The sequence below is a fragment of the Neospora caninum genome, chromosome X (genome assembly GCF_000208865.1).
Source record: "Neospora caninum Liverpool complete genome, chromosome X".
In the NCBI taxonomy this organism is placed as follows: Eukaryota; Apicomplexa; class Conoidasida; order Eucoccidiorida; family Sarcocystidae; genus Neospora; species Neospora caninum.
The window spans coordinates 361,055-388,944 of NC_018396.1; the positions used below are offsets into that span (position 1 = coordinate 361,055).

Genomic DNA, 27,890 nt, shown 5'->3' on the forward strand with positions numbered 1-27,890 from the left:
ATACGGCCATCCGTAAACATACCATCGTGGTATATGTATATATATATATATATATATACCTGCATGCACTTCCTTGCATGGAGAGAGCAGTAAACTCGACATGATGGCGCGCTTCACTGTATATATCTTTGGATATCCAGCACACCACATTCGCTACACTCAACAACATGCATACCCACATATATATATGTTCATCAGCGCACACATATAAGTATATATATATATATATATATATATATAATTGACATGTGTAGATGTGGGAGAAAATCGCATGCGCTTGTTGCCACGGGGAAGAATGCGATGCTCTCACCAGGTCCTGAGCAGCTCTACCGAATTCGAGCACACGCGGAGCAAGTTCGCTTTGAATTCTGAAAATGTACTACTGGCTTTCCTACGAGAGCCCGTTCTGCTTCTTAAACTCCCTTCGAGATTCATATCTCTAGCTGTCTATGTCCATATCTCTATACCCACGTATATACATGTATATAGGTCTATTTGTGTCTGTGTCTTTCTCTCTCTCTCTCTCTCTATATATATATATATATATATATATATATATATATATGGATGGATAGAGTTGTCGGTTTCGGTTTGTCTACCGGTCTCACAGTTTCCCCCTCGGCGTTTCGTAGAAAGGAAGTCGTTTTCTCAAGAACTAACGCGATCTCCTACTTCCTAGTACCATTCGTGAACTCTTTTGGTCTGGTCTTAAGTACGCAGTGATCTAACTAGATACACGGAACTTGACAAGCAATAGTAGATTTTTTTCCGTTTCCCTCCCCTTGTTTTTTTGTCACTTTCCTCGCGCCAGCCTCAAACTGCCTGCGTCGGCGAGCGCTCGTGGTTCTATAAATCTTCTCTTGTGGGGAAATGAGCTAATACTGGACCGAGATGTCAATGCCATCGTCTCTCTTGTCAAAACCAAATCTTAAGGGGCTTTCCTTCCTTTTTTTGCAAGTTTCTGTCTGAACTCCCCACCTTTTTTGTCCAACACAGACGTCCGCCCATCGATCCAAACCGAATCGTACACAACTACATACGCCTCTCTTTCTATATATAAATATATATGCATATACATATAGAAATGAGAATGTATGTGTGTACATTTATATATGCGAGTATATATGTTTTTTATAGAGGTGGATTTGTGTAACCCTTTTTCTGTACAAAATGTCTGGGCGGATTTACCACGCAGAATCGCTCTGTCTCCACAAAAATGGAGCCGCTCAATAAACACGTTTCGCTCGAAGGGGACTCAGAGATGCATGCGGCACCTGTCGCTCTTTCTCTCTCTCTCTCTCTCTGTAGGCGCGCCTATTTCTTGGTCCCTTTCTCTTTGTGTTTTCAGTCCTGGACAATGCATACCCCTTCGATGTGTGCGTGACTGTTGCACTGCGAGCAGAGAGACGCCTAAAGTGACCTTGAACGCAATCGCGCGCACTCTTCGGTACACATGCAGCCGAGAGTGACAGGTTGCGAGACGCAAGATACTTTTATCCCCTTTTCAAAAATCAGTTTTTTTACACGCACAGGAAAGACGCAAGGCACTCAGGCGCACATTGAGCACTAAACGAGCAGGCGAAAGCAGATATTAGCGAGATGCAGAAGATCTCAAAAGTCGTAGTCGATCGTGCTCTCAAGCTTTTTGTTATCTGCCAACTTCCGAGCAGCCTTGAAAAAATCTTCTTCAACAACGTAGTCTCTCTCTGCTCGAATCGCAAACATGCCTGCATGCAAGACAACCCAAACGCTCCGACAACTCGATTCCGAGATTCGCCGAACCCATCAGCTGCGTTTCTTCCGCCGCCCGAGAGCTCTTCTGCCTTCACAAGGCTCGGGGGGCGAACGCTAAACGTCGACGCGCTCGTGCGCCCGCTACTGGATGTCTTTTGGCCATTCTATCAATCGGCCCATCCAGCGTTTCCCCCTCCTAGTCTCTTCATAAAAACACGGAGTGACATGCGCACACACACCCCACTTTGAAATCTACACACGCACACGAACGACACCTAAACATATATATATATATATATATATATATATGTATACATGCATACATGTATGTATATTTGGTACCTTCTCTGTCGATCGACCTGTCTCCTTTTTCAGATCTATATGTATGTATTTTTAGGACATCTCTTTCCGTGTATCTGTTCGCCCCCCTATAACCATGTCGCCGTCTGCGTATTTGAGCGTATATGCACGTGCGTGGGAAGGAAAGAATTTCTCACCCGCCTCAGTGCATACGTTTCGCAAGTCGGCGCCGTTGAATCCATCGCACAGCTTGCAGATGGCCTCGTAGTCTGAAGGAGAAACAGATAACCACGGAGACGCACAAGACGGTGAAACAAAAAGCCTCTGAGAGACAAGAAACGAAAGTGACTGGTGTTCCGTCCAGCGGGGAAGTTCACGCCGAAAACGTATAACCGAGAACCGAAGTAGAAACGCACAGATTAATCTAACTATACATTTTTATGGTTTGTATCTAGTTGACTCCATTTAAGTTAAGGAGCCCTTTGTTTACAGTTTGTACCGTTCGTTATATTCGATGACCTTATGTGCTCACAGTGGTGTGATTCAAGATGAAAAGCACACTCAACACTATGAACGTCGGCAGACCTATCGAAACAGCTTGCGACTATCCATCCAGTATCCCTCCACGCATCTTTAATAATTGTCTCTGTCTCTTCCTCCATGTCTCACTCTCTGAACGTATTTGCTCATGCCTACCTACCTCTACCTCTCTTGTCTAGAGATACAATGCTCTGGAGATCTACACGAGCTTCTCTTTAGCCATAGAAATATATATATGCATACATATACATAAATAAATATACATATACATATCTTTTTTCTCGAAAAATGATTGATGCACGTAGAGGTGTCGAGGTTGAACCTCGTTTTGCTTCTCACCGATGTCGCCCTGTTTGGCGATTTTGCTGGAGTGGATTTTCAAGATGTCGACGCGCGCTGTCTCGTTAGGCAGAGGAATTTCAATTTTGCGGTCTGCAGAAAGGAAGGCCCCACGAGCTTCAGAAAACCATCAAACCTCGAAAACTCTAATCGCATGCGCTCAGCTCAACGCCGCAAACATACATTCACGCCTCTCCTCTCTGCACGTACACAATGATCTAGATATATATATATATATATATACATATATATATATACATATATATATATACATATATATATATATATATATATATATATGCACGTGAGTAGACATGTATAACTATATATATATAAATATATATACTTGTAGACACGTACACATGCGCATACAATTTGGTTAAGAATCAGTGCATTTCGGTGTATGTATCATTGAATACTTGTAACTATATATATATATATATATATGTCTTAATACAGTACTTGACTCTCTGTAGACTGACACAAATACGGGTAAGACGTGCCACGCCACATACACCTATACGACCAGGTACACATGTGCATGCATATATATATATATATGCGGCGACGGGCAAAGAGTATACGTGGACCATTACACCTATATACAGGCGCCTCTGGATCTCTCCGTATCTCGACAAACGCGCAGTAGAATGGTTTCTGCAGTTGCTGAAAAAATCATCCACGAGTCGTGTGCGTGTCTGTGGGGCTTTGGAAGTTTATCAAAGAGGGGCGCACCGAGACGGCCAGGACGCATAAGCGCAGGGTCGAGGACATCTGGTCTGTTTGTGGCCATGATGATCTTCACAGCTCCGAGTTCATCGAAGCCATCGAGTTGATTCAACAGCTGCAGGAAAGGGAAAGAGACACCGCCCTTCCAGATGCTTCACAAATACTCTCTCCTCGAAAAGACTACGAGAACACAGAAACGGCGAGAGAGAGAAAGCGTTAGATATCTATATATATGCATACATACATGCATATATATAGATATACCTCGGTACAGAGCGCCGCCTAAAGAGGTATATAATGTATACAGAGTGATGGAGATTTAGCGTTGGATATAGAGGTGTGCATTGATTTATTTGTGTATATATAAAATATATATATATATATATATATATAAAAGAGCTACAATTTCAGGTTTTCCAGATTGGCGGTTGCCTTCGTTAACCCACACCCCAAAAGAGGGAGAGAGCAAAGGAGGGCCGTCGATGATTCGGCGTTTTCTGCAGTCTATGGTCATCCTTTTATAGCTTTCTTTGTCGGGAACTTGCTCGAAGGACACACCGGAAACCTCACTCTGTACACGGATGTGTGCGCTACCGATATCATCCTGTTTCCTGGTCTCCAAGCTCCACGGGCATAGCATAAATAGAAACACATACAAATACATGCACATAGGCAAATAGATACATCTCTCTATATATACCATTTTATGCATATATATATATATATATATATATAGTTGTAGAGCTACGGAGTTGTTTGCCGGAGCGATTGCGGTCCGTGCGCCGTGTCTGGAGACATGTTGAATCCATGGAAACAGAAAAAAGTAGGCCTGAAAAAAATCGCTTTGGTTTCGAGCAGCGCTCACCTCCATGAGCGTGCGCTGAATTTCGCGGTCTGCAGAGGTGCCTTGGGAGAAGCGGCGACCGCCGATGGCGTCAATTTCATCCATGAAAATGATGCACGGTTCGTGGTCTCGGGCATACGCTGAGCAAGAGCAGAGAGAATAAGAAACGCAGAGAGCATGACGAAGCAGAGAGAAGAGAAACTCAGAGCGAGGCAGAGAACCCGAGAACGAGGGCGCAGCGTCGGGACCACGGAGGACGCGAGGCGAAAGAGAAAAAGCGGATGAAAAAGGAGAAGAACCAGAAGAAACGGGGAGAGAGCGCAAGGGAAGAAGAAAGAAGGCGAGAAGAAAGATGGAGAGAGGACACTGAGGCCTCCAAAGGGAGCGAGAAAAGGCAAGCGGAGATGGGAGCAGAGACGAGTCGCAAACGAGAAGAGATCAAGCAGCTGCGCAAGGACCGACGAAAACGCCTTCGCGCGAGAGGCATGTGTCCGCCGCTGTAAATCGGAAGAAGAGCCTCTCTGTGCCGCCGAGCCCGTGCACGTCTAAACTGGGGATCACGACAAATTTTCAGATCTTTCCTCTTTGAAGCGCACAGCTCAGCGTGTGATTGTTCCCTTTTCCATTGACCGTCCCCTAAAGCAGTTGTGTCTCGGCACAGAAAAGACAAAGCTCGCAAGTCTCGCCTCTTTCTCTCTCTGATGCGCCTTGTTTCGCTAGGCCATGCAGCCTGTTGTTTTGTTTTCCTGGCGTTCGATTTCTTGCACTTGGCACGGCTCTGCCACGTTTGCCTAGAAAGGTCTCGCCTTACCAAACATCTCGCGAATGACGCGTGCACTTTCGCCAATGTACTTATCCACAATGGCCGAAGCGACGACTTTCATGAAGTTGCAATTCATGTTCGACGCCATCGCGCTGCATGCAGAAGAGGCCATCGGAAGGATGCGCCGGTTCAAAATCCCACAACGTCCTTTCCAAATCTCTCTATATTTAGAGAGGCCGACGTAGAGATGGAGGAAAGACACGGTATCCAGATTTGCATAGAGCATATGTCGATAGAAAGACCGAGGAAGATCGGGATTCATGACAACGAATAGATAACTCCAGGGCGCCAGGTACTCGGCGAAAATCCAGGGAAAGACCGAGCTGTCTCGCACGCATGCAGAACACACTTAGAGACAGGCCGCGCTGTTCCATCGTGCTCCTGCGCGCCTCTCTCTCTCACACCCGAAGTTCCTCCAAAAGGACGCCTTCCAACACGCTTTGAATATAGAGATACAAACGCGTGCACTTACAGCCGTTGGTGAGAGATGGAAATCAACAAACCGAGAAAAAAACACAGAAATATTCGTATATATATATATATATGTATAGGCATATACAAATATGTACACACATGCATATTTGCTACATGCGTTTATAGGTGCGAATTGGGGTGGACAGCACACGCATGCTGGGTCTCTGCCCCAAGTTCTACAAGTAGTGTTTGCAATTTGGTGGTTTTCTTCCTGGTGCTTGTACGGGATGCACGGCTCGGATTCATGTAAGGCAGCCACAGGAGACGCACCGAGCAAGAAGGGTTTTCCCTGTCCCCGGGGGGCCGTAGAGGAGAACGCCTTTGGGCGTTTTGATCCCCACTCTCTTGAAGAGTTCCGGGTTCGTCAGAGGCAACTCGATCACCTCTCGCATTTGGCGAATCTGTTCGCTGAGACCTCCCACTTCTCCGTACTGCACACTTCCAGGATCCTCGTGGAGCATGTTGAAGACGAGAGGATCCACTTCTCTCTGCAACTTGCGCATCACCGTCAACGTCGTCATGTCCTAAAAAGAATACACGCAACCCACGGCCTCACCCTCATCAAACAATCTTCCCATATAAATATATATATATATATATATATATCAAAGTAGATGACCATATACGTGTAAATGTATGGATGTGTCGTGGAGGATTCGTTTCCTTTCTATAGAGGGCGCCGACGTCCCGTTTGATGGGGGCGAGATTCTTGACTGTTCTTGACTTCACGAGTCCTCGGGCGAGGCAGTCTTCCCGCAGCCTACAAGCATCTGCGACGCACTGCGCAGAAGATACCTGGAAGTCTACAGCATTCAGAGCGTGCACACAGGCGGGGCATAGAGAGGCAGTAACGCGTCTTCTAAAAAAGCACACATGTAGCGCGACAGGCCTAGATAAACATGAGAATGCCGCTAGCCTTGCTTGTCTATACATAAATGTAGAGATACACATACCTAGACGGACAATATTGTGTGTACCATTCTGTACATATATATATATATATATATATATATATGGTGACCGCGAAAACTTGCGCATGTGTGTATATCTGTATACTAGAGCATGCATGGTGTACATCTAGGACTGAATTCGGCATGGGGATGGCGAGTGGAGTTCGTACGAGGGCGACGCGAGTGCCTGCCGTCAGCGAGGCTTTGTCGATTTTCGGTTTGCTGCCAACCATGTAGCGAGGCCCACTGGACGTTTTGACGATGACTGTAGACAAACGGAAGAGAGGAAAGGCAAGATTAAACGCCAAAAGGCCGAAGGCCGCTGCGATGCATGTGCCGGCGTCCCCTTTGCATGCACAAAACACACGACGGTGACTGACCAAGACACAGAAAGGAACTGATCTGCCTGTCGCCTTGTGTCTACATCTCTACTCTTGAAGCATGCACGGCTGTCTCTCCTGAAGGGCAAACACGTAGACGGAAACACACAGATATAGTATACGTATACGGAGGCATCTGCATGCCTAAACATACATAGCCACAGTTGTATATATTTCTATATTTGCATATATGTATATATACGTTTATGTGTATGTACACGGAGTCTGAAACTGCCGCAGCACATGCTTGAATGTGTTTGGACGAAAGGACGGGAGCAGATTTCGGGTTGAGGGAGGCCTCTGAGGATTTGAGTTTTGAAGATTTGGGAAGGGTACTTACATTTCTCAGAGTCTAGCTGCTTCAAAACTTCTCCAATCAGTTGGCCGACGCCTTGCAGCGCCTTCAAATCTTCTTCGGTCTTCTCATATCTGCCAGACTGCTTCTTCACTTCCTCGCGGACTGAGAGACAAACGCGCATCACTCCGCGGAGTGGCTTCAGGGAAAGCCATGCACGTGCACATGCGCTCAGACAGAACCGCAAACTCCTCTATCTACTGTCGTTAACATGCACATAACTGTGCAATATGTATAGAAACATATATATATATATATATATGAACACTTCATACACACTGCATACACGCAGGTATCTATGAAGAAAAAGTTCGGGGTCCGAACAGAGGCTCTCGCCACTCCCTCCTTGGATGCGACAGTGAGCGCGGAAGGGTCAAACTAGTTTGCCAGGCTTCGCAACAAACAGTTCCACACATCTCGGCACCATCCTGTCCGTCTTTCCACATGTACACCCACAACCGTCTCTACTAGATAACCATAGCGTCGTAAATACGGTTGAACACTTATACCTACATATATCTAATATATATATATATATATATATAACATATATATAGAGATATAGATATGCAGGGATATTGTATGTGTTTTAGGTTCAAATGCATGTGTATTCTCAACTGTGTTGGCCATGCATGTGAACAGGGATGAAGAAGGACGAATAAATGTGGATGAGCGTTCATGTGTGAGGTGTGCGCTCGACTGCTGTCCAGAGCGGAACTGGTGGGCTTGAAGCTCTGGAAAGGCACGCACTCACGTTTTTTCACTTTTGCTTCGCACTCTCTGTGCTCCTTCACTTTCGCGACATACTCCTGCAGTGCACGCGCTCTCTCGTCATCTCCCCCCCCCGGCTGTGCTACAGAGGTGACCATGTTTGTGGGAGGAGCCGGAAGAACAGGAAAGGAACAGAAAAGGACCAGAAAAGGACCAGAAAAGGACCGGAAGGTCGAGTTTTGGCACAGCGACAGCGGGAGAGTCGAGGCAGGATTTGGCGCTGACGACAGACGGCCGAGAGCTGCAGCGTTCTTAACTGCTGAAGTCAGAGAACCTGAGCGAGAGCTCTTCGTCACTCGGCAGGCTGTCTGTTCCTGACCTCCGGGACTGCAGCGGGCGCGGTGGTCCCGTTTTGTCTTTTACTGGTGGAAGCAGTTCCCTTGAGGTGGGTGTCTTCGCCAGACGGAGGAAAGGCAACTCAGGAGGCGAAGCTGGAGGAGAAAAACGGAGCAGGCGAGAAATTAGAGGCGGTTTCGAACTTTTGAAACTACGCGCGCGCGTACGACCAAAGAAAAGTAGCTTGCGTTGTCGCCAGAACAGAGAGACTGCGCGGCGAAAGGGGAAAAGGGGAGAATTCGAGTTTCTCGCCGGAAAAAAACGACGGCAACCGACGGCAGCACGAAAGACGAATGGCGTCTTCTTCGGATGTGCGTACGTGCGGCAGAAACGAGCCGAAAAAAAGACCAACGCGGAGATTTGCACAGGCAAAGACTGCTTGTCTTCCGCGCGCCGCCGAGACAGAGGCGCCTCGCGAGGCACGCGCATGCGCTGGGTTGTATGCCGAAAAATCCGTCCCTTTTTGCGAGAGTGTGGATGTTTCTTTGCCGTCACGTTCACACTTCTCGTCAAAATATGTAGCCAACACAAGCAAGAAGGGCGGCCAGAAACCTGCTTTCTCAACAGCAAGACGCACGCCTTCGTGGTGGAGTGTGAACGCACCTCGAGACAGGGGGTCGGAACATGCAAGGGAACGGAGATTCAGGCGAAAACCCCGCCAGCAACGCAGAAGCTCTGTTTCCGTCGTTTTCCCGCCTTCGTCTTCGTCGTGAAAAGGTGAATCTCACTGCAGGAAGATGTTGCCTTCCAGTACAGAGGCGCTACGGGTTTTGCACTCTCATCTTTCTCTCCTGTTTCACCGACCGCGTTCTGCCGACGAGGAAGCCGCGCACAACCTCAGAGAGCGACTTGGCCCTTGCCGGGCAACAGTCCGTACACGTTGCTTTCTCGTGCGAAACTAGAGGAGAGCTGATTCAGCGTTTCCAGCAACTACAGCATCTGGAACAGAGAGTGGCGAAGCTTGAGATCCTCAAGCATTAGACAGCAGTTATCTAGAACCGGACGTAACGCTCCCGGGGTTTTACAAAGGTTAGGCGACTCCCAACGGACCCAGTTTAGTGCAGGCTTCGTACTATTTTGCGTATGTACACGTGGAGCCTTGTAGGCTCTAGGGACACAAGGGCTGCGGCGTAAGGCGCCACGCGGGCATACAGTTGTAACTGGAGATTTGACTGATGCGCTTTGCATCCGTTCACAGCGTTCGTCTCGCCTCCGTGCGGCTCTCATGTGCACGATTGCGCAGGGGGAGAAGACCTGGTGTCAGGGCGCTTCTCGTGTTCTGCGCTCGTCGAGGGACCCAGAAGGTCCGACTTTTGGATTGCCGTCTTTCACAGAAAGAGAAATCCACAAAAAAGGGCCGGAGCGAACCCTGTCTCGGAGAAGCGAAGCGAACAGTGCCCGGAAAAGGTTCGGGTATCTTCGCCAACTTCCTGATGGCTTACAGTCGCCACGTCCTGACTCAAAACCACACGGACAAAAACGACTGTTATCGCGACGTCCTTCGGGATCTGCCTATCCCAAATACACGAAACACATCTGCTGAGATCTTAAGATGTATATATATGGACACAAGCATACGTTTGCTGTCCTCCATTCTGTCGCATGGGCGTGCTGCCTCCCACCGGGTCCCGTTCTCTTCTTCCGTCAAAAATCCGCGAGTCCGCTCTGACGCGGGGCGTGTGCGAGAGTAAAAAAAGTGTTTTCGCTTTCGGTGGCTAGCTGAAAACGCGAAAACCAGCAGGGTCGCCGGCCGACACCTGACCTGTGTCCGCAGAAGTGAAAGTCGTGTGCACGGCGCAGCCTTGTTTTGGAGTCGTTTCTGAGTGTGCTTCGCGCGCTCTCTTGAAGCTGCCAGACAGTCTCTCAGTCGCCAAGTGTGTCTCGAACAAGTTTCGCTCTCGCAGCAACTTGAGTGGAACAAACACGCCATATCGCCAAAATTCAACAGAGGAACGCCGCACCACCACACATGACACATCTATATGTTATATGTGTATGCACGCGGGCACACACAGACATGGAGAAACGCACATGTCCCTACCCACAGACCTAGACAGATGCGTTTGTGGATCTGTCGCGAGTCTGCGCTTTTCCGCCCCACCCCCCCCTCCCGCTCCTCTCTGGAAGATGGCGCGTGTGTCCTTTCATTCTCAAAATGGAAAGCGTCTCCCCCTTATTTCCCCTCCTCGTTTAATCTATGGGAGCTCAGCCCGCGCCCCTGCCCCTTCAAGTCAGTCGCGCTGTCTCCCCACAGAGATGCCGTCACCCCTGCACAGGCTAAGATACGCTGAGCCGCCAATAGCGGCGAGACATTCTGCAACGAGGTCGCTGTACCCTGCGCTCCCAAAAAGAAACACGCACGCACGTGTGCATGTACACATATTTAAAATATATACGCAGGCACGCCCTGGATCCCTGGACAGGGAAACAGAAGGGAATGAAGACGCACATACAAGGCCCAAAAGAATCACACACCCGACGCGAGCGCGGCACTGTAGGCGTGACGTTTTGAACCAAAACAACGCAATCGGGTGTCTGTAGAAGTCCGCTGCACAGCGCCCGGGACCTCAAACTCTCTTCTCCCCACCCGACGCACGGAGTCCGATCCGTCCAGCTAAACCAATGAGACACGCGGGCTCTTCATGCCCCAGACTCGCACAGACATCTCGCCACTGACAGAAAGACAGGCTTGCCGCACACGCAAGAGAGCTCGAAACAGACAATGTGCACAAATGGAGGAGAGACGCAGAGAGGCGCACCCGAGCACGTAGGCCAGCATGTTCGCGTGTGCGTACCCAGCGATAAATGCAATAGTGATATTCGACGGGTAGGGTTCCACACACACATCCACATATATATATATATATTTTTATACATAGGTATGTATGTTATATATATATATATATGCATGCAGATGTACATAACTCCATCCTCTCTTGTCTCCGTCTCGCCACGCAGCGAGAAAACGTCACTGCATCTCCAGCTGAACAGACTACTTGAGCGACGCGTCTCACCGCACCTGTCCAGAATCTCCGGTCTTTCCGGAGCCCTTAGTCCATGCGATTGCTCTCGCGGGGACTACAGGCGACGCACGCGTCCACCATGCACGCGTAAACTGCCCCTGCTGTTCTCTATATGCAAATGCATATATATATATATATATATATATATATGTAGGGGAGAGAGAGATATGCATATTCGCATACATATACCTGTCTCTATGTACAGCAATAGGCAGCAAACACATGACAGGCTGGCACATCCAGAAGGAAGAGGGCAACGCTTTGACTGAGCGTTTGTCCTCCGCATGCACGTTCTTTCCCGCGGGAAACGACTCCGGCGCCCGTTCTCCGGGTTTTCCTCCGTCCTATCTCCGTCCTTCCACATCCTCGGTGCCTCCGTGTCTCGCTTTCTCTGCTCTCGGGCTTCAAGAGGACACCGCTGGCCAGCAGCCTTGGCAGAAGGCCTGTTGGCCGCGGCGGAAGAAGCCTTCTCCGTCTCGGCGTCGCCCTGAGCCCCACCAACTGTCGTCCCCGCGGGACTGCTCCGCTGTGTCCGGCAGGTCGATGTGGAACTCGTCGTCGTTCCACGCATGGTCTCCGAGGATGGCTGAGTAGACGTCCTTCTTCGCCTCTCGCGAGCCGTCGGAGCCACTCAGGTTGCTCAGACCGGGGCCTCGGTACCCGTCATTGTCTTGGCCGACAAAGGAGCCGTAGTGGGCTGTGCTCTGGTTAAAGCTCTGGCGGTACGAGTGCTCCAGCGCCGCCTTCAAAATCGCCGGCTCTCCCTTGCCGCCGCGGGTTGTCGGGTACTGCGACGCGCAACTCTTCCGGAAGAACGTCGGCGGATGCGCTTTGCTGAAAAGACACAAGGCACAACGGGCACGACACAACGGTGGAGCACACCCAAAAAGACGCAGCACCGCGCGAAGGGGGGAGAGGGCGGGGGAGGGGAGTTGCAGTCGAGTGCTCAGATGGAAACGAAGAGGAGGCATGTCGCCGAGAGCCATGCTTTTTCTTCGGGCGGCTAACGTCTCTTGAGAGGCCTCTGGAGAAACCGCCGAAACAGAAAATGCTTACATGACAGGAAGGCGCTTGCGCAGTTCCTCGGGCAGCTCCACGTCCACGCACATCACCTGGTCTGAACGCCCAACAGACATGAGGGGGGAAGGCGAACAGGATGGAGGCAGTCGGCGCGAGTCTTCGAGACGCGAGAGACGCTGAAGAGCCCTCCCGGGAGGCAAGGGACCGAGAACGGACGGCAGAGAGAAGCGCGCACGCCAGCAAGCCGCGACCAGAGACACAGACAGAGAGAGAAGAGAGGGCAACATGCGCGCGTTCTGCATCACAAACTGACGAACGCGCCGGAGTGATGTCTCTCTCTCGTCAAATGAGAACAGGCAACGGACGGCAAACCTCCTACCAATGCAAAAGTGGACGGCACGATCCATCACTTCCGGAGAGACGTCGACGTCGACTTCCTCGTTGTTCGTCTCCGCGATAAACGCCGCGTCCTCCTGCTGTTCGGTCTCTGCCGACGCTTCGAACTCTTTCTCCGCTTCTTCTCTGACAAAGAAACACACGAGGATGCGAGAGAAACAACACCGATCTAACCACGGGAACCGAAGCCCTCACTGGGGTCTCGAGCTCCCGAGGAGTTACATACCTCAGCTGGAACGCCCGAAGACATTATGCACGTTAAATTCGACACAACTCGACGCGTTTTTCTGGATCCCTGTGCTGCATACCCCGCGTCTCTCTGCAAACTGTGATCGCCTTTGCGGTGGGTCTGCTGTGTCTCTGTACAGCGTTCTGCCGCCTACCGGAGTTTCGTCGCCTCTTGTTCGACTTCCCGCCGCGCGCGTTGCAGGAGTCCTTCCTTTTGTTTGCGGCTTTGCTCTACGATTTTCCTCGCGCGCTCGTGTGCCTGGTGAAGCTGTTGCAGGAGTACGACGCCCCCCGCACTCGAATCCGCCTCGTTCTGCGCCTGGCCGCTGTGTGCCTCGTCGCGGGCGTGGGCGAGGATTCCCGCGCCTCGTAAATGCAAGTGCGGCAGGTGGGAGGGATGCATTTTGTGCACGACGCCGTGCGAACCCTCGGCGCCCTCCGACAGGCCCGAGCCGCCTGGCTGACCGCTGTGGGGTCTCGCTGCGTTCCGGATGTGCCCGGGAAGGTGGGGATGGGGAATGTGGAACTTTTTCTTTTGCGGGAGGGACGGTTCGTGGGTCAGCGCCGCTTCGCCGGCCTCTGCCGATCCGCTCGCGGAACTCTTTTCTGCCTCGGGTTCGCGACACTGCCCGTCCGACCGCGTGCGGTCTGCTTGGCCTTTCGCATCCTCTGCGGATGCCTCCGCAGGGCCCGAGTCGCCGTGGAGCAACGCGGAAACGGACCGCGATACCTTCGAGGTGAGGCGCGAGAACAACTTGCTGCCTGTGCGCGAGTGTCGCTTCTTCGGCTCTCCATCTCCGGGCGCGTTCCGGAGACTCGCCGGCTCGCCGCTACCGTCCCTGGTCACGCCGCGGGCCGACTGGCCCGGAACCCCCGCGCCGGTCCCCTTCTGAGCTGCGGTCGAGGCGCTTCCCGCCCCTCCAGGGTCTTCCACGACCGGCGTGTTTGGATTCGTGCTCCCCGCCTCTTCCCACGCAGGATGCGAGCCTCGGGTCGTCCCAGACCCGCTCCGGGAAGCCTTCGACAGGCGCTTCAACATCGCCGCAGCTTCAGGTGGGAGAGCGGCGCGAGAGACGGAGGGAAATCGACACGGAAAAAAACGAAAGAGAGACACGACGAGAGGGGGGGTATGACGCGGGTTTGCCCTTCGCGTAGACAGGCAGACTCTCCCGGTAGAAAAGAGGGGGTTCAACGGAGAGCGCGGGACGTCACCGACACCGCCGTGTCTCGCGCCTTCAAAAACCACAGTTCAGTCCAGAGGATTTGTGAAAAAGGAGACGAAATTCAGCCTTCTTTTTTCGAAGGCGCGGGGGCCGCGTGAGCCCCACGCTTGGAACAGGACACGACAGGCGCTGCCGCAGACGGCGCGAATCGGGCTGGCAGCCCTGCTTTGATTCGTCGAAGAAAGTCTGTCGAAGAAAAGAGCTCCCGCGCGACGCGGCGTAATGCAACGGGGGGCAGACTCAGACCCAGGCGGCCTTTGGAACTAGCGGGGACGCCCAACGCGAAGGGATGAAATTTTGACAACAGGAAACTGTATCGCGAGAGGGAACGTGAGAGTAGGTCAAATGACGGCGACAAGGGCTTTGGCCTTGCAGACGAAAAGGGAAGGGTCAACACCGTGGCATCTCTCAAAAAAACCAGCCAAATCGGCATATCAACCAAAAGCAAGACGAATCGACCGTCCAAAACACTAACCCACGTTACACGTGAGACCAGGAAGTGATAAAAACCACACAACCGCCTCAGTCTCGCCTCCACCAGTTTTGTGCCTTCATGTGCGGTGCCGACTGGCGTAGGATGGAAGATGCGACAACCGAGAACGGAGGCACGCGACCGCAGATGCCACGCCACTTGTGTACAGCCGACTGGTTGTGTCCGTTTCACGCCCGCCGGAAATACCATGAAGAAGCAACGGACCACTCGATTTTCGGTTTCTCCCCTCCTGTAGACCGCTGCTTTCCCATTTATCCCTATCCTCCTCTGTCTCGTTAACTGGAGCGTCGCCCACTCTTCCTCCTAGGATTCACCGTGTGCAACCGGGTGTACATACGGTAAAAAGGAGGACAAATGCATATGACACGGGGCCCGCAATTCGTTGAAATGTGGACAAGAAACCTGTGCGGGTTCAGGAAACTTGGGTTGCCGAGGTGCTCTCTCCGATACTTAGCGAGACGTGTGCCCACGAAACAGCTTTCGCGAGGCAGTTCGTCACGAGTTGACGACACATGGAGCCTCACCCCCTGGCAAAAAGGCAGCTTTCCTGCGTGTAAAGGAAAGCCGGAACGAGCGTCGCTGGGCCACCAGCAGCAACCGCCTTTGGCGTTTAGCCTGACACTGCGTGAATCGCGAAAAGGACTGCGCTCCAGCGCCCGGATCGCCAACTCACCCGAATGGCTGTTGCGTTACAGCATTTTGTCACGCGAGCGTGCAGAGGACTACAGCATCTGCTGCCGATGGAGGAGTCCCGAGGCATGGGACTTTCTCGCAGTCACGCCAGCGTTTTTGGTAAGGACATTGGGAAAAGGGCACGCAAGCGCGGAATCAGCTGCTCCATACGATAACCACTCGTTGTTGTGTCGATTTCGAAAAGAAGGAAATGCGGTTTTAAAACCTGAACCACTGAGAGGGCTGCTGAAAGGGAACGTTCACAAGGGCAACTTACGGAAGGAAAAACTAAAAAAAGGGGGGCTCGGTGCTGCCTCGCTCACTCTCTTCTCAAGCAACACGAGCCGACGAGCGAACGTTTCTCGAATGCAGATGTAAAAAAATGTGATTCTTGCTGGATTAACACGAACAGGTTGGCTGTTCCACGGACGCTTTAGCCGAGCTTTTCTCCAACATTGCCGCGAAAATCACCACCGTTTGTATTGGCTCTTTGGTGTGGGATTTGGAAAAAAAAGGCCGAACCGCTCCCGCCGTCTCGCGTGCACGCGCTTTCACATCGTTCAACCCACCCTCTAGTGCTGACCAAACAGCTGGAAAAAACCGGGCAGGCTGGGCCCCAAAGAACACACGCTGCCAGGGGTTAAACCCTCTCACTGCTCCCACAAAGGAAAGACGCCGAGAAAACAGAGTTGTTTTCGCTTTTTGACGTAAAAATGTCTCTCTCTCCCGTAACTTTGAGAGCGTTGGCGGGAATCCTGCATCGCTACCCGTCTTTGCGTCCGAACCCCTCTGCACAAACAGGAAGCGCCGCCGCCTTACTGGCTAAAAGATTAGAGAGCTAATATGTGCACACAGCGTAGTAGCAGCTGCGTGCAGCGCATGTTGTAGCTCGCGTCCTCTAATCCCTCCCTGCGTCTTTCTTTGTGAATAGCGCATTCCTTCCAGGAGAGTAAAATCCGTGTCACACTGTTTCCGCAGGGAACTACCAGTAGAACATGTCTCCCGTAAGACACTACAGTTCGGCACGATTCCTCTTTACTACGGGCTGTGAGCCTACAGACAGTTGTCCAGATATGTGCGGAGTGGTAGAGAACGCGACCTTCCGCACGAAGTGTTCTGTAGGAAAAGCAGCAACCCAACCCGCTTCGGTCGTACCGAGGGAGGGAGTACCGGGGTTACCATTCCCTAGACCACCATCGGGTAAGAGGGCGTGAAACTTTGTGGCGGGGTTGGTCGGGTGAATAGGCTGGCTCTACAACCGCCTTCGCAGCAGAAAAACGCACATAGGAAACACTGTTTGTCGACTGGGTACCGGGCTCGGATAGCCCCACATAGAGGAACTGGCAGTCTACACACAGAACTGGCCTTGTGAACTACCGTCCTAAGCGGTGCGCTGTTTGGTAGGTATCGCTTAGTTTGAGACAGCCCCTGCATATGGCTGAGATGTGCAAGCACTACTCATTCGCAAAAACTCCTTCACAAAACCCGAGACCTGCGCCAGCATACCCGTGGCCAGGTGTGGACCCATTTACTTGGCCTCCCAGCCTGATGCACAGAGAACTTCCATATCGTCCTCTGATGAGCAATGGCATGTTTGAGTACTCGGCGTGCCAACGCTTATTTCCCGAGTTGATGCGCACTGGGATCTTGGTCGCGGGAATTCGCAAACACGACGTTTTTGCGCTGTTTGAGGGGCCCACGGACCGGCGCCATTGACTTTAGAGGGTAGCCTATGTACGGAGAATCGGATAAATGGATAAGAATTCTTCCACAACATTGGAAGGCTTGCAAAACGTCTGCCGCCTGCTTGCGAGAGGTTATCGAGAAATCTTGTACATATCTCGGACGGGGCTGGATACGTCTATCCTGTAGAACCAGCTGATGACAGGTGGGCGCGATCGGCCGAACGTGGGTGAATTAGATTTGAGCACAGTGTGTTCGCCCCGCGATCAGCTGGCAGATTTCTGAGGAGTTCTTTGTCTTCGTGCAACGAGTGGCGAGGGAAAAATTGTACAGGCGACATAGTCGTTTCTGTGATCGCATGTGCTCTTTTGTCGTAAGGCATACAATCAGCGTACGGGTAAATCGCCTTTGCGCTAAACTTCTGGATGAACCGCGCAACAAAGCAAACAGGAGACGACGTTGCGGTGGAAGAAAAGCGAAAGAATTGAAGCATGGAACGAAGGATCCGGCTCTTGATTGTATTACTAACGTATGTTGCTCTCGCTTTAAACTATCGATGGCCCCGTTTGAATGAGGTGGAAAGGGCTGACATGCTCGAATGTTATGTAGACGGTTAGTCGCCCTTGGGCCTAAATATGAAGAAGGCAAGGAATAGCTGAATAAACCGAGTTTCATCCTGAGCTACAAGCGGATGTTTCCGAAGATGGTATGACGTATTCTAAGTAAAACGAGAGTAGCTGCGTGACCATCGGTACTCTCCGTCTACGGAGTCGCTAGGGGACAGAGAGCCACTCTCCTTTCGCCAGTGCCGCGTCCGCTTGTTGGTGAGAAATACGCAAAAGTGACAAAAAGAAGTCCCACTAGAGTAAAGTGTATCTGCCTGCGCGCACCTTTCCCGGCAACATACAGCCGTATGGCACTCAGCACCATTTTAACCCCAAGTTCGAGTCTCTGCCCCTCCACAGTATTAGCTAGGACTTGCAGAAAGAGCCAGGTGCCGTCCAAAACTTTCCAGCCAAAGAAGAGTGAGCGACTCGTCAGCGGCAGCAAGAGAACATTCTCAAGTTGCCTTAGCGAAGAGCGAACAGTACTTGGGTTCCGGTGACCGCTGAAGAAAGTATACAGATGCGATCTAAGCGGGTGGACAAGCTTCTGGCTTGCACGTTTCTTGAGACAAATCGACACGCATAGATATTTGTGTGAAATGTAGGAGCTCCCCGTGGCTAGGCTTTTTCCAACCATGTTGTCTGGGTACATACACCGCATTATCTGAGTGCCCACCTTTCGAGTCAATCACCAAAAGCTGTCTATTTCTACATTGGTACTTTCCAAATGGAAAACCAGACGCTCTCCTGCCACCGCATGACATTACGGACGGGCTTGAAAACACATCTGCATCGTTGGATTCAGACACACCGTCGGAGCCATGCGGTTCGTTTTCACGGGAGGGCCAGGACCGCGGACACTTGGTCTCTCTTGCCTGTTTAAAACGGTACATCTTTTCTGCAATTTTCTAGGCTTCTCAGGGACTTCTCCGAGATGAATGGGAAAAAGAGTTTCCGCAATTTGACAAATGCCTCTTGCAACGAAGTGTGCCGTTTCTTGCTGCACTGCCCGCTGCCACGGATCGGCCTATACAAATCCTCGTGTGTGTTTCTCACATGCTGTCGTCTTCCACCCGAATCGTCGTAGCAGCACGAGCCTTTTCCCGGACGGAAGCCTCTTTTCGAGATGTCTCTTCCCAGACGGAGCACCACTGTTCTCGACAATTCTCTCACTTTTCCGCCGAGTTCCTTTGTGTGGACGCAGAGAAGGATTCGTGTATCTGTGCCATGCTCCGGGCTCTTCTGTTTCCTCCCCAACCGTCTCCCGCGTTTGCCACTCTCGCGCGTTTTCTCTCCCACTGTTGGACATGACTTCTGGTTTTCGGAAAGTTTTCCACGTCGTCTGCCTGCTCTGGACTTCACAACAGTGTTCCCGAAAAATATTCTGAGTTCCCAAATCCCCTTTCGTACGACTTCCTCCCAGGAGACGCGAGGGCTGCGTTTTGGACGGTTCAGCCCGTGTCTGTTCCCTCTTTTCTCGCCAGCTGTACGTCGCGCACCGGTGTTGTGTGGGGACGATAAGGATAGACTCCTTTTTTTTTGCTTGTCGCAGAGTAGTTTTGTGTGGATTTGTATCTGTCTTTCGTCGCTTTCACCTCGACGTTTTCGTTCAGAAAACGCCCGGAATCGTTTGCAAAGGAAGCGAGCACCCGAGTGCTCAGCGGTGAACCGTGCGCCACAGCGCAAAAACGCGGCGAAGCATTTGCTCTGTTTTGCGTGGAGACACTTTTCACGCAAATCCGTCCTGTCCTTTCTTCCGTGTCCACGTGGGTGGTTCGGGCCAGCGCGTCCTCCTTGGCTGGTGGTAGGACGCCTTTGCTGTCCGTGTGACCGTTGAGAACTTGTTCTCGTGGAAGAAAAGCCTGTATCTAACGAACCGCATACCCTCCTTTTCATTCAAAATGATGCGCTCAGTGTCAAGGTCCGTTGGGACCTCGTCTCAGCAGCACAATGTGCCAAAACACTTTGATATTCTCCCGTATCCGCCCCTCAAAGTGCGCGTCCATCCCGTCGTTGTCCTGACGATTTTGGACGCTTACCTGAGACGCGAAGAAGGCCAGATGAACGTCATTGGAACGCTGCTGGGAACGGTATCTGAAGGCAATGTCGTGGACATCTCTGACTGCTTCGTCGACAGACACTCTCTTACGGATGAGGTGAGTTTTCGCAAGGAACGTGTCTATCCGTCCTCGCCTGTTCGGAAAAGGGCCTCCTGAGATGGTTCCCCAGCTCTTCAGATTCAGTTTCCGAAGCAAACGCAAGGGAAAGCTCCTCTTGAGACTTTAACAGCAGATGCGATCGCGTTCGGGTTGTTTTACACCGTGTACTTTTTCGCCTGGCTGCTTCTCGAGTTGACATCCCAAAGACCGCAATGGCTGAAGCCACTGAAACATCTTTGCAGAGCGTTTGCAGTAGACGTCTTGACAAAGCGTCCATCCGAACTCGAGTTGCACTTTCTCTATCAGGATAAATGTGATACCGGGCCTTTCCCACCGGCACTTGCGGGCGTTTACAGTGAAGATCTCCATTTCGCCGAACGCCAGTGTCGATAGACTCCTAAAAACTCGACTGCACACTCGCTCCACCACCATGTACTTCTCCAGGCGTTTCCCAGCTGGAGCTGTGCGTCGTAAAGAACTCGTGTGTAGCCTTCGCGCGTGCGGTTTATCGTACAGTGCACCGACGGAACCTTTGTATGTGTGGCCGCGTTCCGCTTTTCGACACCTACGCTTGCTTCTTTCTCTGACGCGTTTCCCGTCTCGTTTTTCCGCTCTCCGCTGCTCCACTTTGTCTCTGGCGCGCACCGTGGAGATTGGTTTTTGCCACGAATGTATGCGGCGGCCGTGGGCGCATCTGCGCGCGTGTTTGTCGCGCGAGTCGCGTCGTTCCTTTCCTGGACAAACGCCGCCAACGCCGTCCCCCCGTTTCTTTGCGTGAACAGGGTCTGCTGCAAATCATCAAGGACCACCACGAGACCATGTACGAGTTGAAGCAACAAGTTAGCGGCAGCGGCGCGAAGGACATCGTCGTAGGGTGGTTTTGCACCGGCAGCGAAATGACCGAGTTGACGTGCGCCGTCCACGGCTGGTTCAAACAGTTCAACACCGTGTCCAAGTTCCATCCGCAGCCGCCGCTTACGGAGCCGATTCACCTGATGGTGAACACCACCATGGATCGCGACAACCTGTCCATCAAGGTGAGTCTTCGGAACGCAAATGCGAGGCGCGGACGTGTGCTGTTGCGTCTCATCTCGGCGCGCTTTTGCAGGTGCTAGGTCTTTTGGTGGGTTTCAAAAACGCGGCGAAACAACGCGAGGGTGGCAGACTCCTGCCCCCCAAAAGAGGCCGTTTTCTTCACTCGTCGCGCAGCTGTCTCTTCTTTCAGCTGTGAACCGTGTCAGCTGGGTATACGATCGCGAACTGCGAGTCGGGCGGTGAGAAGGGTGCCTGTGGGGGTGGGAATGCCCACGGCCCTCAGGAAGCACGATTTGGAACGTGTGTGGAGACACCGGATCACGACGGGGCCCAACTCGAGTGTGTGCCGGAGCTCAACGCGGTCTCGTCTGCTGTTCCGTGCGTGCCCCGACAGGCCTACATGCAAGTCCCGATGAACATGGCGAAGGACGCGTGCTTTCAGTTCCAGGAGTTGCCCCTGGAGCTCTTCGCCTCGTCCTCTGACCGGGCTGGCCTCTCCCTCCTCCTCAAGGTCAGGGAAGCGAACCGACGTCACCGGCAGCAGCACGAGGGCAACCGGGCGAGCGCGCTGTCGAGCAGCGCACCCTCTTCGGCCGCTGCTGTGGCAGCCATTAGCGACACGCCGGGCGTTGCAGGTGTCCCAGTCATCAAGCAAGGCTTGGGCGCGGCTCTCGAGAAGCTGTCGGACCAGCTGAACAAGTGCGGGGCGTACGTGCGGAGCGTCCTTGACGGATCCGAGAAGGCAGATCCTGAAATCGGTCGGTTCCTTAGCAAGGCGCTCTGCGTGGAAGCTGTTCAGGACCTCGAGGTCTTTGAACAAATGTGCCAAAACGCGCTCCAAGATAACCTCATGGTGGTCCACCTGACCAGCCTGGCTCGGCTGCAGTTTGCGGTTGCTGAGAAACTCAACACGTCCTTCTTCTAAAGAAAACTGGGAAGTCGCGCTCCCTTTCGGTGACGCGGCAAGCGGGGACGTAACTCAGGCGCGGAGAGACGCTGTGTGTGACTGTCGCGCGTGCGTGGGGGTCCATGCAGCGCGAGGCACTCTCTCCCGTTACGTCTCTGCCGTTCTCTTTCTGTCTCTGTCTGCTATGGGAGTCACAGCCTGTGGAACCTGTCGAACCTTTTTTCTTTTTATCTTTTCCTTGACATAGTGCATACTTGCCCCTGCGATGAGGCGACTGGTCACTGGAGAGCTTTCGAGGCAGAGGGCCTGCGTCTGCGAGACGAGCAGATGTCTCGGACGTGACCGCCTCTTTTAGCCCTCGGAGGCCCAAAGACACCTCACATGTTTTGCTCTGTCTGGGTACCTAATGGCGTAGCCCTGTTGTCCGCAGAGATTCGTTCGCGTATCCCTGATCGCTTCTGACGCTGCGAGGTCATTCTCGCCGCCCGGGGCTCGTATTCTCACGTTCGACTCACCGACGGAGCGCAAAGCAGAGCGACTGCACGCCACCGCACCGTGACACAACTGAGCGTAACACATGACGTCTTGCCTTGCCGATGAGCTTCAAAAAGCGGCGTCACATTTGGCTACGCGTGGGAGTGTTACATAGGAGCGCGAGAAGCAGGCAACTTCGATCGCTAGGTAGTAGTTGTGACGACACAGAAGTGCTCGTCGCCTGCTTCCAATCGGTGAGCTCCGAGGAGAAGTGCTGAATAAGGGAAAGTCAGCGGCCTTTGGAGCTACATGTAAAATGTATGACTTGTCATAGGCTTATTGCCGATCAAGGAAAACGTTTTGGTCCCCACCGGAGGCTTCGGAGCCGACGCGAAGAAATCAAAGGCATGCAGGACGTTTCTCGAACACCAGCGGCGACGAACATTGCTGTGCCGTCTCTTCCTCTCTGGAGCATTTCGCGGATAGCGCCGGCAAAAAAAACTGCAGCGACTTCTGTACAGCCAGACGAAATTCAACCCCCTTTTACTGTTTAAAGAGCTTTTCATTTGAATGACAGGTTCGACGGGACACAACTGTATTTTTGTAGCGACACAGGAAACGCAATCTAGAATCTTTCCAGCAGACTGTAGCGCAACCTGGGCGTAGGCCAACAATAGCTTTCATGTCGGTCGACAGAAATGGGAAAAGGAAAGAGAAACACTTGGCCGACGCCATTCGTGGCGTCCGGGAGTACCGGTGACGGAAGTGAAACGCATTACTTCAAGAGTGAACTTGAATGGGTCCTTGACAGGCACTGCCTTTACTATAAAACGAAGTCACACGTGGTTGTTCTCATGAGGAACGTGCCATGTCTCACAAAAAAAGAAACGTCTGCCCGCCTGCGTCGTATGTCCGTGACTCGTGTATGTACGTGTGGCGGCCTGCGGTTTTTTATCACCTCCCGAGCCTCCTGTGAGAGCATTTCGCGGATAGCGGCACTCGTCGAGTTGAAGCCGCAACCAGTGGGGAAGCGACAACGGAAGTGTTGCAGCTCCAGAAAGAACGGATGAAATAAAGGTGATTTCCCCCTCATGGCACTCGCCCTGCTCGACACCTTTCTTGAGGGCAGCGTTAAAAGCGAGCGTGAAAGGTTGGAGGGACAAGTGATTGCCTTAATTCAGGCTGGTTGGCGAAACCGAGCAAAGAGTCGACCGATGAACCTCCCGGTGAAGCCTAGACAGGAAGCGATCTTGAAACTCTCGAGAGGGTCTGGCAAAGGTACACAAGGGCGCTCAGCGTCGCCATTCCACCGCCCTGCACAGAAGCACAGAAGAAGCCGCATCGACCCTGTTCGGCCGCGAACGCACCTGGCCCTTACCAGGCCGAACCAGACGAAGGCGCCGGTACCCTCACGCATGACCGCGGCAAATGCGCGTACAGAAAAACACCTGCGTGTATGCCGGCAGCGCCTGCAGCTCATCGAACCACTAGCGGCAGTCTGTCTCAACCATCCCCTAGCGAGAAAGAAGAGTAACCCGAACATAATACGGCGCACTCGTGATCGCCCGGGTGATGAATGGCGGTGAAGTCGGCAGCGCGTTCGCAACGGCTCAGAACGCCTCAGCACTCACCTGGTGCAAGACACCGAGTTCCGTGGGGACGAAGAAAAGGAGCGTCGTGATGCCTAGCAACAGCTGCACGGCTATCACGCTGGGGAGCGCTCCGAGTGCGAACTACGAACAGGAAGGACAATCGAAAAACAAAATTTCGTTTTCCTGTCTCGGCCAGTGAACAGCAACTGAATGCCTCTTGAGAGTAGGCGTGACAGTGCACACACAGTACGAAGCAAAGCTGCGTAAGGAATCTTATTCGGAGCCAGGATTTGCTTGAAAACATGCTCACATCCAAGCTGCTTCCCGCGCACTATACCTTTCCAGCGAAATCGCCAGAGAAAAAAACGCGCGCGACGGCCTTTCTACTCCATAAAGAGAAATGCACATGACGGTCGACGAGGGTGACACTAGGTGGAACACAGCCAGACAGGAAAGCGCCAGAGTCTCAGACCAAAACTCCAGCTTCATGAGCTGGGTCTGTTTGTCGTTCCCGGCACCAAAAGCCACAGAAATGGCCATGGTCCACGTAATCGCTTTGTCTCACCTTGACTTCTTTCGGCACAGGCAGCCTGCGACCCGTGAAGTAGAGAAGCGTCGAACCAATCAAAGTGGAGTAAGCGAGCATACGATGGTCAAACTGAACAACAGGCGTTGACTCGAAGATCTTGAGCGGTTTGTTCATCACTTCATAAACCTCGGGAGGAACCCAGCTGAACAGACACCCACGAGGAGCACGAGGCAGCAGCTGTCGACGCGTTTATCGGGCAAACCCCGTAGGCTGACGTGGAACGGAATCAAGACTGAGGATCGCGCCTCAACGAGGGGCTTCTCGCCACCTTCCAGGTTCGATGGTGTGGGGATTTCAACGTAAAGGTGATACATGGCCACACAAAAGTACGCGTGCAATCACCGTTACATACACGTTTGCCTAGCGATGTCGCTCTAGCCGGAGGGACAGCGTTCTCTCGGATGCCGAGACAAGGCATTATAATGCAAACTCGGACTGCTCTTGATTTCATCGCAGGAGACCTCCTTTCGTGTGCGCTGCAGGTCCTTGCACCGAGCACAAAACGAGGTGGACATTCCCGCAGTCTGTCCGCACACCACTCACTCGTCGATCATTTTAGGCCACGTGTTGTACGCGTGGCCGGCGTCGTTCCCTGCCACAAACGCTCCGGAACAGAGCGTGGTGGCTATCAGGGCTCCCATGGCCCACGTGCGAGATCGGAGTTTCCTCATCGCCGCGCGTACAGCCGCTACGCCCAGCGCCGGCGCAGCAGCAGCGGCTACGGAGGGTGGCGGGTAGAGAAGCGACAGGGCGTGCCAGAGGACCACGCTGTAGAGGGCCATGGCAGTGACCAGGTGGAAGGCGAGCCGATATGGAGACACTCTGCGCACACGGTAGTTTTGCAGTGTTCGCAAACAACGCGCCTTACGTGCGAATTCTTTCGCGTCCCAGGTAGCGAGTGAAGGTCCGCGAAGTCCCCGTCAGTGGGAGTGGTCGCGTGTCCGTGAAAATGCCAGCTCCCTAGAGACACCTCGAGTGGAAATGGACGCTCGGAAAAAGCTTCGGAAATCACATGTTCGTCTGAGTACATGTTTTGGAATCACCACGCCTTTTCACATGCGGGTGGCTACGCGCACTGTCCTGAGGAGACTTCAAGATGCGCGACAAGGCCGTCTTCGATTCACGAGGCCGGAGCCCTCACCTCGGCGTCTTGTTCTCCGTTGTGGGCTCGCTGAACCCGCTCTTGACCATCCACCATCCAACAAGACCCTGAGCCGCTCCGAGAAGGCCCATGCCTGCGAAGTGTCAGCGTTTACCAAAGAACAGACAGCGAACGGATCGTTCTCCTTTAACAGACACTGATCCGCAGCGCTCGCTCGCGGAAAGCGCGACAGCGCTTGCCTTCCCGCGACGAGCGCCTCTATCATCAGCCGGGCAACAAGAAAAACCCCGGGGGCAAAACCTGGGGCTGCTCGTGACAGCTTTTGCTCATGAGGGTCACAGAGCAAAGTGCCGTGGTCGGAGGTGTGGTGGGTCGGCCTGGTGCTGGAAGAACATCACGCTAGCATTGACCAGAGGCGCAGCGGCTCTATCGGTGAAGCGGCGAGACGTGGGGATCGGTGACCTAGAGATGTGACTCTCCTAGTTAGATTCACCAGAGTTAGAACTGCTTACCGGCCAGCCGCAGTGTCATGCGCGATGTGAGAGCTCGAGCCGCCCCGAAGCCAACAGTCCCTGCGACGAAGAACAGACCTGTGGCCCGAGCAAACATGCGGTGAAACCACTCGATGAAATAGATTTGTTGAAACTCCTCCAGGGTTATCCCGTGGTGAACTTGCTGGTATTCCGGCGTCTCCTGGAGACATCACACCGAAGACAACCCAGAGGCCACTTTTGACGATCTGGCTAGACTGCAGTTTTCCGCCTCTCAAAAGGCGTTTTCTCCCGTCCTTACGGAGAACTTGTTCTCGAAGTGCCGAACTGCATTCAAACCCCATAAACGCCAGAAAGTTGACATCTCAAGCACTCGAATCATCGCGGAACTACTCTCTAGTGTAGAACCAATGCAGAAGGTGAAGAAACACCCGCTGTACAGCGTGAGGTCTGCGCGGGGCATGCGGGTTCGAAGAGATGTCTACGCAGCGTGATGCGTGGCTTCTTGCCGTCGGCGTAGACGCGTGTCGGATGCTGCGCTGAGCCACTCTGAGAGCGATACATCAGCAGCCTTCCTTTCGTCAGGAAAGGAAGCCTGCTCCAAGACGTCGATCGTCTTCCTCACCTTGTACCGGTTGAATTCCACTTCCCACTCCTCGGGTGTCTGGGGAAGTTTCTTCCCCTGGAACCTCCAGTCTGTCATAGAGAGCCCACTGCGCGTTAGTCTTGTGTAGCCACCCCAACAGACGAGGCCGAAGATGAGACCGCTGCAGCCTGCAGGCAGAAAGAACACCACGAAACCTGACCGATGTGCCGTGCGCAGCCGCTTCTCCCAGTGACAGAAGATACCGTGAAAACGCACAGAACGTTTTCTCGCGTGCACTGAAACCAGCAGAGCTGCGGAGGCAGACGCCTGCGACCGAGTTCCGTTTAACACGTCGCCGAATGTGTTCCAGAAAGGACTCCTCGTGGTCCTTGGTAGCTTGGATGGCGGGCGCCTCAGCACCCCGGGGCGGTGTCTTTAATCGCTCAGTCCATCGACCTACAGAGCGCCTCGCAACCTTGCGTCACCCTCTCGAGTCTGGACCGATGATGAACGGAAAGGCGTGCAGGCCTGTCTTCTCTGCGTCCACGCACGGCCTCACCTAATAGCCACAGGCCGACTGGTCGCTCGAAACCCGGAGCCACTAAAGGTGTGCCTACAACTCGAGCGTCCCTGCACGCCACACAGATACAAAAACGAAATAGGGCCGCGCTCTCGCGAAGCAGCTCGGCAGCCAAAATCCAATCCGATTTCCGTTGACCGTGACCATTTCTGCCTGGCGACTCCAGAGTCCGCTTCCTGTCCTAGATACCTCGGCGTCATTCGAGTGTCTCTTTTCCCACGCGCGCTCGCGTTTCACCTGACTAGTGAGGCAGCTACGATACCTCTCGTACACCGAAACAAGTGGTTTTTCTATCACCAGGCGACGGCGCAGCCCGTCCGCCCACCTTTTCTGGCGTGATCTATCGTGTTCAGCTTCTCGCTCGTCGCCTCCCCTCATCTGCGACCCGCCTTCGTGAAAATGCTTCCGTACGTGCGAGAGTTCTCCCCCGTCAGCGACTCCTGTTCAGGCTGCTGCC

The 27,890-nt window shown here is 52.8% G+C and overlaps 4 protein-coding genes across 4 annotated transcripts; 1 reads left to right on the forward strand and 3 right to left on the reverse strand.

Moving 5' to 3' along the window:
* Window positions 1-1,611: 1,611 nt before the first annotated feature.
* On the reverse strand, window positions 1,612-8,337 carry NCLIV_045220 (hypothetical protein; the record flags this gene model as incomplete). The annotated part of the gene is made up of 10 exons (XM_003884071.1): window positions 1,612-1,727; window positions 2,232-2,303; window positions 2,914-3,006; window positions 3,649-3,757; window positions 4,508-4,626; window positions 5,298-5,401; window positions 6,054-6,307; window positions 6,904-6,998; window positions 7,454-7,573; window positions 8,223-8,337. The coding sequence occupies 10 exons, from the start codon at window positions 8,335-8,337 to the stop codon at window positions 1,612-1,614; spliced, it is 1,197 nt and encodes a 398-aa protein (XP_003884120.1).
* A 3,665-nt stretch (window positions 8,338-12,002) lies between these two features.
* Window positions 12,003-14,281, reverse strand: NCLIV_045230 (putative vacuolar (H+)-ATPase G subunit domain-containing protein; the record flags this gene model as incomplete). Its single annotated transcript, XM_003884072.1, has 4 exons — window positions 12,003-12,432; window positions 12,655-12,715; window positions 12,998-13,140; window positions 13,398-14,281. The coding sequence occupies 4 exons, from the start codon at window positions 14,279-14,281 to the stop codon at window positions 12,003-12,005; spliced, it is 1,518 nt and encodes a 505-aa protein (XP_003884121.1).
* Window positions 14,282-19,819: 5,538 nt separating this feature from the next.
* On the forward strand, window positions 19,820-22,037 carry NCLIV_045240 (putative eukaryotic translation initiation factor 3 subunit 5; the record flags this gene model as incomplete). Its single annotated transcript, XM_003884073.1, has 3 exons — window positions 19,820-20,074; window positions 20,860-21,114; window positions 21,507-22,037. 3 exons carry the CDS (start codon window positions 19,820-19,822, stop codon window positions 22,035-22,037), a joined length of 1,041 nt encoding a protein of 346 aa, XP_003884122.1.
* A 1,689-nt stretch (window positions 22,038-23,726) lies between these two features.
* Window positions 23,727-27,633, reverse strand: NCLIV_045250 (putative cytochrome C oxidase assembly factor COX15; the record flags this gene model as incomplete). The annotated part of the gene is made up of 9 exons (XM_003884074.1): window positions 23,727-23,807; window positions 24,125-24,226; window positions 24,651-24,816; window positions 25,218-25,496; window positions 25,816-25,909; window positions 26,289-26,469; window positions 26,893-27,041; window positions 27,413-27,483; window positions 27,623-27,633. 9 exons carry the CDS (start codon window positions 27,631-27,633, stop codon window positions 23,727-23,729), a joined length of 1,134 nt encoding a protein of 377 aa, XP_003884123.1.
* Window positions 27,634-27,890: the final 257 nt, after the last annotated feature.